Below are 12,059 nucleotides of genomic sequence, written 5' to 3'. Positions count from 1 at the left end.
GTCATATAAAGGTTGGCTACAGCTTTCAAATATAAATACTAAGAATCAGTGTTTCATGTATTGCTTCAATGGCATTCTGATGTCTAACAATGCCTCTCTAGAAAATAGAGCCTTTTCCAATTTCTTTTGCTAACAAGCTGTTTTTAATTCTCTCCTAACTTAGGTTAAATGGTAGGTGTACACAACTTCCCTTTTTAAAAAAAAATGTCGATACATCTTTAAATGAAACATTTCCTAGAAAAGTGAGCTTGGTAGACTAAGAAATTTTATTTTTTTTAATATGAGCACCAATTTAATTTCTATTTATCTGTACATACTGTAGTGTGCTTTCCACTCTTATAAAGTATGATCATCAGTATATTTTTGCATGGTAACCATAGCAGTGGCTAATTTTTTTCAGTACTCTCCAAACACGTATGTGCTCTATCAAAGATGTAAAAATCTTAACAGAGCTGTTGAATGCAAACAACATTTTTGAACTTAAGCTGATCCTGGCACAATCCATGTTATATGCTTCAAAGCCTCCTGGCACAGCAAAAAAGCTGTATAAATATGTTGCCACAGACAGCAAAGACAGATATTGCCTCCACCTCCACTCATAGAAATCTGACTGCTAATTAAATAAACCTTTTTTAACTGCTGATAGGGTCACCTGGGGAGCCAGCTAGGGATGATAATGTGTCTGTAAGCTGGAGTCTAGGGGGATTTGCAACAGTTTTCAGGAAGCAAGCAATAGTTTGCATAGTGAATGTTAAACAGATTGGTTGTTGTCAATAAGTTGGTTCTTCCAGTTGGTGATAACTCCTGTAAAAAACTGTAGAAGAGTGGGGTGAATTTACAGATGCCTTTAAACAGCAGGAGTGGCAATAGAGCCAGCGTAATACGCTCTTTCTATTGAGACATTCCTTTTACCGCCTGCAGGTGACATGGTAAGGAAACACGGCCAGGAACCTGCTGCATGTGTTCATGTTATCACAAAGCAGGAGGTATCTCTGTTCATTTCTGAAAAGCGCGTTTGAAAGCGTTTATGATGTGTGGTTTCTTCTGTGCTGTTATAAACTCAAGCGCAGATTTCATGCCACACAGAGGAAACACAGCTCCCTAAAGCTGCGAGACTAGGAGAAGGAATAATCTTTAATTGCAGCATCGTCTTGCATTTTGGCCTTTTCTCAACAATTTCTGAGACTTGTGAGACTTAAAAAGACAAGTGTATTGCTGTCTTATGTACCAAAGCTGTCTCCCTCTTCACCTTTTCTCACCCATAATACATATTTGAGATCTGATATTCCAAAATAGGACAATCTTGTAGTAAAACTGTGGGTCAGTTTGGCCTATGATGTTTATGTCAGCACAACCGCATGGTGAGGAAGCAAGAGCAATGGTAACCAAACATACAGTCAATAAAAATGTCCAGTAGTGGAGAATCATCTGTTGCACAGATAGGTTACTTTAAATGTTAAAAAGGTGATTTCTGGTTTCCTTCTTCAAAAAACCTGTGTGCAGATACTCCTTAATGAACAGATCCTTAAAGATTTGCATAAGAATCCTTATCTTTGGGTTTAGCATATAGAGGTTGAGCTGCAGAGGTAAGCAGAGGGGCTTTTATATTCTGTCTAAAGACAGAAATGAGAATTTCTGTTTGTCAAAGTGGATCCTATCTCTCCATAAAAATCAGTGACTCCATGTAATTGCTTAAAAATAAGTGTGTAAAATATATTATTTTCTACTGTGTCATTCTAAATGTTGGTGTACTATTTCAGTAGAAGTGCAGTATTAATCAGACTTACGGTTTGTCTTGATTATATGAACACAATTAGGTGATTAGGGATACTTTTTCCAGTTTTTATTTTCCAAACTGATTGGTTTTTTACTGAGATCAGAAAAATAGATGAATAAGGACTTAAAAAATAATATTCATATCCTGTTCTCATGACTTGTGTGAGGGTTGGATTCGATACATCATCTTAAAACATGGTTTTCTGGTTTTGGTTACCATTGATGGTCATGGCCAAATTAACTTCTGGCAGAAGTATTATAATTCCATAAAAGTAAGCTGTGAATGAAAGAGATCAGTTTAGTAACTGGAATGATTGCATTTAGCGGGACCCATGGATGGTATTGCTCAGCCATTTTTCTTTGGAACTTATGTCAATGCTTTCAGGCCCATATATACCATATCATTTTTTTCTTATCTCCTAAAAAAAAAGAACACAGAATACATTTATAAACATATTTAAAATCTCTTTCTTGGTAGACCAGTATTTAGTTCTTATCTTTTTTCTCTATGAAATCTTGAAGTCACATCCTTCCTGTTTTGTTTTTTCTATGGTATGTAATTCATAGAAGCTAAGTAAATTTGGCACCTTTTTTTGGTTGATTTTGGTTTAAGTTATAAACGTGGTTTTCTAGGTATGGATTGAGAACCATCTTAATTTCTTTTGAAAATAATCACATAAATGCCAGTTTATTTTCCACCAAATTGTCAAACTACCTGTTCTCTGCCTCTCACTCTGAGTTTGACTGCATTGTTTCCCAAAAACCACCTTTAAGGAAACAGATATTTGCATAAAAAAGGGGAGGAAAAAAAAATAATTGTTTTCAGACCTGCTTTTCATTTCGTCTCTGATTTATTTTTTCTGATTTTTTTTTTTGTTGTTTAAGCAATGCATAGAAAGCCAAGACATTACAGACCGCTTGGCTGACCACATTGAACAGATGGGTTTGTGCCTTTTTTTTTTTGGAAACAACCCATAGGAATTTTGCTAGCAAATCCGCTGTTAGTAATCTTCTTTACTAAAATTTGCAATTTAAATTTTAGCAAGATCAAAACCACAAGTGTTTTGATATGCTAATCAGTGTTACATAGACGTTTCCTGTAAATTGAAAGACACATTTTGGATTATTAAGCCTGAAGCAGAGACAAAATGCTTTTGTTTGTATAAAAAATTGTATGCTTTAATTTGGGGCATTATTTCTGTTCACATGCTTTGATGAAATGCATGTGATCTGAAAGGTTGTGTGTAATAAAACAGACGAGTTTGCTTCTCCTCTTTCATGTTAAAGGTACAGGTTGTGTAAACTCTGGATTGGGCAATGACTTTTTTTCTCTTCCAAACTATGAATAGTTTCAAAAAGATGTCTGAGATTTCAGCCGTTGGTATTATCTGGCAGCTGAAGTGTCATAAAACACATCTCTTCTGAACTATTGTTACTAGCATTTATTCTCCTGGCACACCACAGAGTCGTCTTTGTTGATCATCTGAAGTTACCTGTGTTTTCTTATCACTTCAATTTTTACAGAAAATCAATAAAACAATTTATGAGAATTTTTTGATAGTCCCCATAAACATCTCTGACAGTAGTACAGCTTTAACAGTGCAACTTTTTATTACACCAAGGAAAAACAAAAATAATGCTTGCAACAAGTAGTTGGAGTTACACTTTGTAAAACTAGTACACATTGATGGAGATTCAGCTACAACAGTTCCAGGCAGGTAATACTCAGATTTCTGTAACAACATTACACTTCTTTCTTTCTTTTTTTCTTTTTTTCTTTTTTTCAAGACATCAGACAAGGCTTTTGTAGGTGGTATTAGGTCACATTTGCTTATCCTGTTAAATTTTCTGCATTTTACAAAGTTTCTTTTAAACAGGATAAGAACAAAGGACAGTCTCTTCTAACAACTTAGCAGGAAAAAGACATTTTCAAGTAGAAGCTTGTAGGTACTGTAAGTCATACTTAGCTAGTTACCATGTAATGAATAGGAGCAAATTGTGCATTTTATGCAAAATGATTAAATGTAATCATATGCAATTAGATATTTGCTCTCTAACCAATACTTCATAAGTTGCTTTTTTTTTTGTTTAGACAATAGTTTTTTATCCCAAAATAAATACAGCTTCAAAATGTGTTCTCAAGCAAAGATTATACATCTTGCAACCAAAATTTTCCATTACTCTTTAAAATTGAAATAAAATAACCCAAATTACACTACACACTGAAATATCCTTCAAAGTATTTACTTCCTTAAACTATATATTAATATTTTACAATTTAGTAATTACCACTGTTGCTCATTTGCATAATCATTATAGTTCTCATTATCATTTTAAAAACAGTAAAGGTCATAGTTGTAAAGTATTAGGTCAGGTGTATACTTTTTCTTTTTTTGGTGTGTCTCTCTTAACCAGAAAGGCTAGGCCAGCAAAGACCACACTTTAACTGGTAAAGAAATACAGTCTTAGTATAGCTTATCCTCATCTCAAGATTGACGTAAGCAATATAGCAAAATAGCCTCTTGCAAAAATAAAATGCATCTCCGCTCAGAATGTTAGTCACTGTAATTACAGAGACATGCCCTTTCAAGGGTGGGCAATAGATGATGGGTAGTCAAATTTGTGCTTGCTACCTACAACATGAGCTTTAATAGCAGTATCTCTAATTTACGCTTCCCGAAGTTTTTGAAAATTTGATTTGTTACATTTTAGAAGGAAAAAGTCTTTCACATATTCTCCTTTCTGTTTATAATTGCCAGTGTGTTGTTCATGTTTCTGTGGCTACACAACAGGGTACTCAGAAAATGGGGAGAACACAATCTTTTAGGATCTTACAAAATATTTATAAACTTTCTTATAATGTTATGGTCTAATGGTACCTGGAGTGAGAAGTACTTAGAGCTTGAGTCTCGACAAGAGTCATCTTAGAACATTCGGCTTACCTAAAAGATTCAGGAGAAAGCAAAATGGTGCTGGAAACTCTTTTTGCATATGTTTAGAGGCATTAATGCAAAGACATGGATTCTTCTTCATGTGTCTTCTTCCTACCTGTCTACCTGCCTATGTAAATGTGCAATAAGCTATATAACGGCTCCTTTCTCCCACAGGTGACAAACAGGACCTTGAGCTTGAATGGAGGAACCAAAACAAGCAAGAAATGTTATCTTTCATTACATGCTCGCTACATTATTTCCACTTGCTTTTATTAAATTCCTTCACCAACTTCTTTGAGCAATCTTTGATAAAGGGGGTAAGATTTGAGGAATCATCTTCATTTTCTGAGTTTTCTTCGAGGCTTTTTTTGTGTTGTTGGGCAAACCATGTCGCCCTCTGTTTCCTAGTTCTTTAAACATAATAATTTCTAGTACATTTCCTAATTTATATTGATATTGCCGTGGTATACCTTTGAAGCCATGAAGGATAGATGATACAAAAAGTCAGACTGCTTCAGAGAGACTAATTTTCATCCTAAGTGTTGACAAATTTATGTATCAGTTATACCTATGAGTTATTTTCAGGTTAAAATGTAGGTGTTCATTCAGACACAATTTGTGGAAGACCATTTAAAAGTTTTAAATCATAAAATCTGGTATATCACAGTCAGTAAAAGCACCAAAAGCAATGTTTAGAATATTTACATAATGATACCAAGACTTAATCTGTGCTAATTTTTAGCAATAACTATTCAGAAACATTCATGCTGGTTTTAATATATTATATGGGTCAAACCACCTCTAAAAATTTATGTGCAAGTATGCTCTTTTGTCTAAAACTATTTTATGCCAAACATAACTGAATACTTGTATTCTGAGTATAATACTGAGTAAGTATGATTTTGAGTGCAATCCAGCTGCAAACTAGTTAAGAGAAAGGTATAGAATTACTGCACAAAAGTTTTGGGTCTGATCATGATTTTTACTGATTTAAAGGCTTGCCTATATCCATTGGGAATATCATCAGAAATACCATGCCATGTACCCCAGAAAATGCCATTGCGAACACCTTTGTATTTCTTGTGGTAGTACTTGCCATTGAGGTTGGCAGACAAGCACGCATCAAACCACCAGCCAGAGCTGTAGTATGCTCCACAGTTTCCTGAAGGATACCTATCGTTGTCCTTGTCCGGAGTTGTAAAGAACTTTTGATCGTGGTTGTAATGCCTGCTGTAGTGAAGGGCATCTCCCGCTGTGCCACTATAGCCGTGAACACTTAGGCGGTACTTTAGATATTCGTTGGCCACATAGAAGTGTTCGTATTTCGCGTACTCTCTGATGCCATTGAAATCTTCAAGTTCAATTCTCAGTTGCATTTCCTGGCTCTTTGTCAGGAGGTGGATTTTGTCATTCCCCAACCAAAACTCCCTGCTGAGGTTTCCAAAGCCATTCTTATAGTCATTCCAGGTTCTGTTAAAGTTAGTGCTACCATCCTGACGCCGTTGCAGCACTGTCCAGCCACCTCCACGTGTTTGCATGTCACAGTAAACTTCAAAGCTATCATTTTTGGGGTCAGGGCTAATCCTGTAGATTCCATTACTCCTTCTGCCTGCCATGTAATGATCAGCACAGTCTCTCTGCATTATTTGTATAACTGGTGGAAGAACAGATAGTGTTAGTATAAACATAATTTCAATTTAAAAACAAACAAAATTTTTACCCAGTCTGATGTGGCATACAGAACCTGGACTGGAGAGACTTCTACAGAGGAAAATGGGTTACAGCAATTTCAGTTCTACGGTGAAACAGTTTTCCATCAGGTTTACTCAATAATAGATGCCACCTAGGATCTCTGCATCAGATAGCTGTCCAAATAAAACCCCCGTTTATATGACTTTTTGTATCAAAGCTGCCTAATATAGGGGCATTTTGATTGTCTGCTTTCCCTTTTCTCCATTTCTCTACTCTTCTATTTATCCCTTCATTACCTCCGTAAATTCAGCCTGATTTCTTCAGTCCATATTTCTCGTGCTTCGTGTTTACACACTTGCTGCTTTTTGTGTTTAAATGGATACCATCACACCCTGTCTATAGTTTAAATCTCCATCTGGCAGTATGACAGAGAAAAAACTTTGTCCATATGGAAATGACTTTAACCTGGCTGTTGTTCAGTTGACATCATTTGATACAGAACATAACAACGTTAGGAATGTTTCGTGTGTTAATGTTGACTGTACTTTAGGAAGCAGGAAAAAAGTGATAAAATTGTCTCATCTATTGTAGTAACACTGTGATTCCTAGAAAGATGAAGCTAGAAAAGTGATGGTGCTTTCCTGTTTAGGTGACAATGCTGGCTTTACAGTATGGAAAAGTTTTAGCATCTACCATTAATGCAGATTTTCCTACCAATGGGTGATGTATTTTATTCAGAAGAAAAATACCCCCAGGTTTTTCCTGCAGAGTGAAAATCCATTTTTGATCCTATCCACAATGTCATCCAGTAATGACACTGTGTTCAACAGCACGATATTACAATTCCATTTTCTTAAGTGATTCATACAGAGAGCTCTGGGAAATTCTGAGTTAGGAGTCAAAACCATAAGTTTATTCCTATTGCATATTTTAATTTATGGGCATGTTCATTTGCAGGCCTGAGTCGCATATTTTTCCTAGAAAAAATCGAACAATTAAACTACTTCTTGAAAGGGAAGAGTGTTCTCAGGCTGTAGCAGGGAATAAGACTCGGGACTCCTTGCTTGCTAGTATGGAAAACTGGATGTCTATGAAAGTACAAAGTATAGGAATCAAAGGCTTAAAAGCCAAATCTAAATCCACAAGAGATTCTCCTTTATTTCACTGTACTCTGTGTAAGCTTTTTGGTGGACTAAGTTTCAGAGCAGATACTGACAGATAATATACATTTCAGATGAAATGCTTTTATAATGGAAGTCAACGCATATTTAAATGAAGTTTTGCTATTACTTTCAGTGGATGCAGGGATAGCTCCTGTATAGGCAAAAGATGCAGCTGTTATCCTTGCTAGTTTTCATAATGTATATATTGCTGCTACAAACACTTTTTGCATCAGTTGCTGTAAAATATAAGGAATATCTACATGATCATATGCTATTAACAGTACCCAACATTTCAGTAAGAAATGTGAGAAATATCTAAAATTAATTGTCTATTATGAAGCAATGTACTTCAGTTTGATTCATTGCCCTTTATCAATATACCAAATATCACTCATCCTATTTGTGAATATTCTATATCTGGATTAAAGTAATTGATTTATATGTGATTTAAGCTGATTGTTGACACAGTAAAAGCACTGCCTTTATTATTATTCATTTGCTCTTTTCACACTTTCAAGAATTTCAGCTGTACATACACTGTGCCGTCTGCAGAGCTTTCAATTTTCAATATGGGTAGGCAGAACAGTTTTATTTTAAACTTGAATGCTAAGCAAGAGGCTTAAAAACTGTAATGCAGCCTGATCTTTCTCTGCTTTGTATCTACAGAGCCCTATTTCCATGTGTATGATATCTAAGTGCCAGAATACACTGACAATCTAGTGAATATTTGTTTTCAAAGATTCTTATATGTGATATAAAAACTTTATGACTTTAAAAACCATCTCAATCTTCCCTTAATAACAGTCAACGTTAGAAAGAAATTCTTAGTTCTATTTCTTGATTTTAATTAGGACAAGGAAAAAGTAAAGGAAAAAGTATTTGTCAATGATAACATCTGTTTTCTGTTTTATATTGCTTATATATTAGATTCATGCTAAGTGTTTAGTATTAAAATGATGGTGCATACGTTACCCACTTGAGAAGTACTGCTAAGCTTTTTTAGCTGAGCCTTTCAGATAAAAACTAAACATTTTAAAAGATTCACTTGATGTTTAATAATGTCTTGAAGACCTTTTCAGAATAATTGCAGTTTCACATTGAAAAAAAAGCCATGCAGTTTTCTAAGGCACAGATAGAGAAAATTTACCCCTTCTCATCCAAGGAGAAAATACATGTAGTTCACTGATGTTTAATAGCCTTAATGAAAGGTAGTAGGGGGGGTCAAATAAAGTTAATTTTTCATGTTTACTAATTGAATTACAAAAAAAAAAATCCTTTGAAAATTCATGTTCTAAATCCCATAATAAAGTCCAATTCTAGTAGGAACTGAGCACCTGCAGCTCTCAGTAACCCTCTAGTGGCAAATGAAATGTTTTACAGGAGTATAAATAAACACTGAAAGAGCAAATACTTGTGAATAATAACACAACTATTTGGTTAAAATATATTTCAAATTGTTTACCTAATATTTGTAAAATGCACAGAAAGCTTACACAGGCAGTAAGAATTAACAGGTTACATACCGGGTCTTGGTTGCATTGCTGGACACTTAGAAGAACATTTGTTATCAAGGCTGTTCACAGCGAACGTCAAATTAGCAACTTTGCTGTCAACATAATGTTCTACATTGTTCATATTTATGAGGCTCATCTTCTCTAAACGACCCTGCAGTGTCTGAATCTGGCTCTTTGCATTTTTTAAGCTGGTTGCCATTCTGTTAACTTTGCTTTGCAGTTCCTTTACTCTGTTATCTTGGATTTTGCTGGTTTCTTCTGGAGTTTCTGCATTAGGTAGCAGGAATTCATTACTACTGTCTCTTTCTTGGTTGTCATCTGCCTGCAGCTTGCAATCTTGGCAGCATTTCTTCAGCTTGTTTACTGCTTCTTTAAGGGTCTGTACTTCTTTGAGAGTCTTCTCAAGCAGTCTGAATTCTTTGGGTAACTGGATGGTCATCGGAGGCAGATTTATCTGATACGGACAATCCTCTCCTTCATCACATTTCCGATTAGTTTTCAGCTTTATAGGACAAGTCTCAGTAACTTTTCTTTCTTTAGCATCCTCTTCATCTTCTAAAACAACTGCAAAGACATTTGTTAAAGCAAGGAGAGCTGTCTTCAGCAAGACTAAGTAAATGAACAGCTTCATCTTTGCAGAGAAACTAACGGTATGAGGAAGTATGCAAAAGTGGAACAACTTTATAAGGGCAGCTTGAAGCCTGTCTGTGAGTTATCAGCCTGCCTACACTGTTCTCAGAAATGGGTGGGAGTGCTTGCATCACGAGGGTTTAACAGCAGAGCAAAGGAGGTAGTGCTTGCAGGAGTAGCACATTTCAGTGAGCATTCCTGACTCCGAGCTAGTAATGATGAGATGCATGTGCACTGATTACTTACACGGTTTAATTTCATTCCTTGTTGTACATGGATTTTCTTTTGGGGGAAAAAAATCACTTTGCTCTGTGTTATAGTAGTCTTCTAACATCTGTTTCTTAACATTTGAGTGTTCTAAAACTGCTTTTGAAAACCAGATGATAGTTTTACCACAGCAGGTGGAAAAGGTGAAAAACAGCCCCTTTCCCAGTTTGAGGTTTATCACAGCAATAGCTTCACTGACACTCAGTCCTCTTCTTCCTAAAACTTTTTTAAACTGAATAGATGTGTTAATGAAAATGATTTAAACTCCAAAGCATGCTGAAACACACATGTAGTTTTGGTTCCAAACATTTTTCAGGACAGAGTCATAAACTAAGGAGGGCGAGCAGCACTTTCTTCTTCTGATTTTGCCTAGCATTGCTTAGAATAGTTACCTGGAATATTCATTATATGGATGGCACATCAGAGTTAAAATTCACTGTTACCTCATTCTAAGTACTTTTTGTTGAATATTCCTAAGTGAAGGGGAGGGAACTTAAGACACCACCACCACCACCACACTTCAATGCGTGGGATCCTAACTGTTGGATTGGCTGTCCAGAAAACCCAAAGCAAAGCCTGGTGTTCTGAATAATGTCCCGAATTCTAAATCTAAACAAGACAGAGAGCTAGAGAAGGAGCTCCCATGGGTTCATCAGTTCAAGGTATTCTTTTCTGTATTCCTGATTTTTTGTTCCTGCTTTTCTTTTTATTGTGCCTTGTATCAGCTTTAAGAGTTAATTACGTACTTTGCATGACTAATCACACCAAATGGAATACTTCAGCTCCAGGTGACATTTGCCATGTACTTCCTCATTTTTATTCTGCAGCCACCTTTGCCATTCTCACGTGGTGCCTATGCAGTTTTAATGATCTGTATAATTTTCCTTGTGCCCCAAAGCAAGGCTACATGCACTTGTCTTTGTGCATTCATAGCTCAGTCAAGAGCCAAATAACTTGCATGAGTAAAGGATTTTTACACCAGTTCTCATTTGATTAGTCCAATCTGAACGTTTTTTTTCCCTAAAACCTATTTGAAATTACTCATAATACAGATTAAACATTAAACAGTCAGTCACACACTCCATAAGTTCATTAACTCTGGAATCTCACTAGCTTTTATAGAGACCACAGGCTTATATTGATAGTACAGGAGGGATGCTTGGTGAAAAAAACGACTTGTCTAACCTGCTACAATAATACTTTCAGATTCCTGCAGAGCACAATGGTCCAGGCACTTTCTTGGGAGATGGGTTTTGAATCTACCTTTCCCATATTCTAAATGAACATCCCAGAACCTGCCGTGGTGCTTTTAGTTATGTGGCAAAACTGTGTATCTCTCCCTTTCAGATCATGATAGTTCCCCAGCTATGAGGTGGAAGACACACCCCCCCCCCCCCACCCGCAATCTGGGGTTAAGACATTGGCATCACTTTGGTGTTGTTAAAAATGCATCAAAAGTGAAATGTTAGTAACAGATTAAATGTATGATTTTAATTTGTGAGTGAAATTTTAAAGTTTTTCGTTTGGTTACTAGGAGCCTAATATTTTTTTCTGTCAGTCTTAAGTCAGTTACTTACAGAGCCTTGTTCTCCTGTATGGCTGCAACTGTCAAATTCAGGAAAGCTATATCAACCTCTTGTGAGGGGCTTTAGAAATATAAGAGTTCCTAAATCCTTGTTATTTGGGAAGCCACATTCCTTCTCTCTCTGTTGTCTGTTCATTTTACAATGAACTGTGCTATCTGTGTGACTTTGCATTGGACAAATTATTCTGTATCTGTAAGATTAATAATAATTATCCATGGCAGACAATATCTTCTGAATTGCTGTGGAATTTTTAAACGCATATCAAATATTGTTATAATTTATGACTGTTGTGCTGCTTTGAAAGCCTAAAATATCATTAGAATTGAGAGACTTCAAGAGCAGAAATTTCTAGTAATGCTGAATGTCAAAGAAAGGAAAGTTCAGATGGTAATGTGAGGTATCTGAGCTTTTCAAACATCTTTGTCCTGAGACATTAATTCCTTGGTTCCTTATATATCTTCATTCTGAGATATCTACTTCCTCCTTTGGATGAGGTTT

At 35.8% G+C, this 12,059-nt stretch overlaps 1 protein-coding gene across 1 annotated transcript; it reads right to left on the bottom strand.

Moving 5' to 3' along the window:
• Positions 1-3,533: 3,533 nt before the first annotated feature.
• Positions 3,534-9,743, bottom strand: FGL2 (fibrinogen like 2). Its single transcript, XM_009641376.2, has 2 exons — positions 9,088-9,743; positions 3,534-6,363 (listed from the first exon to the last, which is right to left on the bottom strand). Exons 1-2 carry the CDS (start codon positions 9,707-9,709, stop codon positions 5,657-5,659), a joined length of 1,329 nt encoding a protein of 442 aa, XP_009639671.1. The 5' UTR covers positions 9,710-9,743; the 3' UTR covers positions 3,534-5,656.
• Positions 9,744-12,059: the final 2,316 nt, after the last annotated feature.

Source organism: Egretta garzetta, unplaced genomic scaffold (assembly GCF_000687185.1).
Source record: "Egretta garzetta isolate BGI_Z169 unplaced genomic scaffold, ASM68718v1 scaffold156, whole genome shotgun sequence".
Classification (NCBI taxonomy): domain Eukaryota; kingdom Metazoa; phylum Chordata; class Aves; order Pelecaniformes; family Ardeidae; genus Egretta; species Egretta garzetta.
This window is presented reverse-complemented; position numbering and strand designations above follow the sequence as displayed.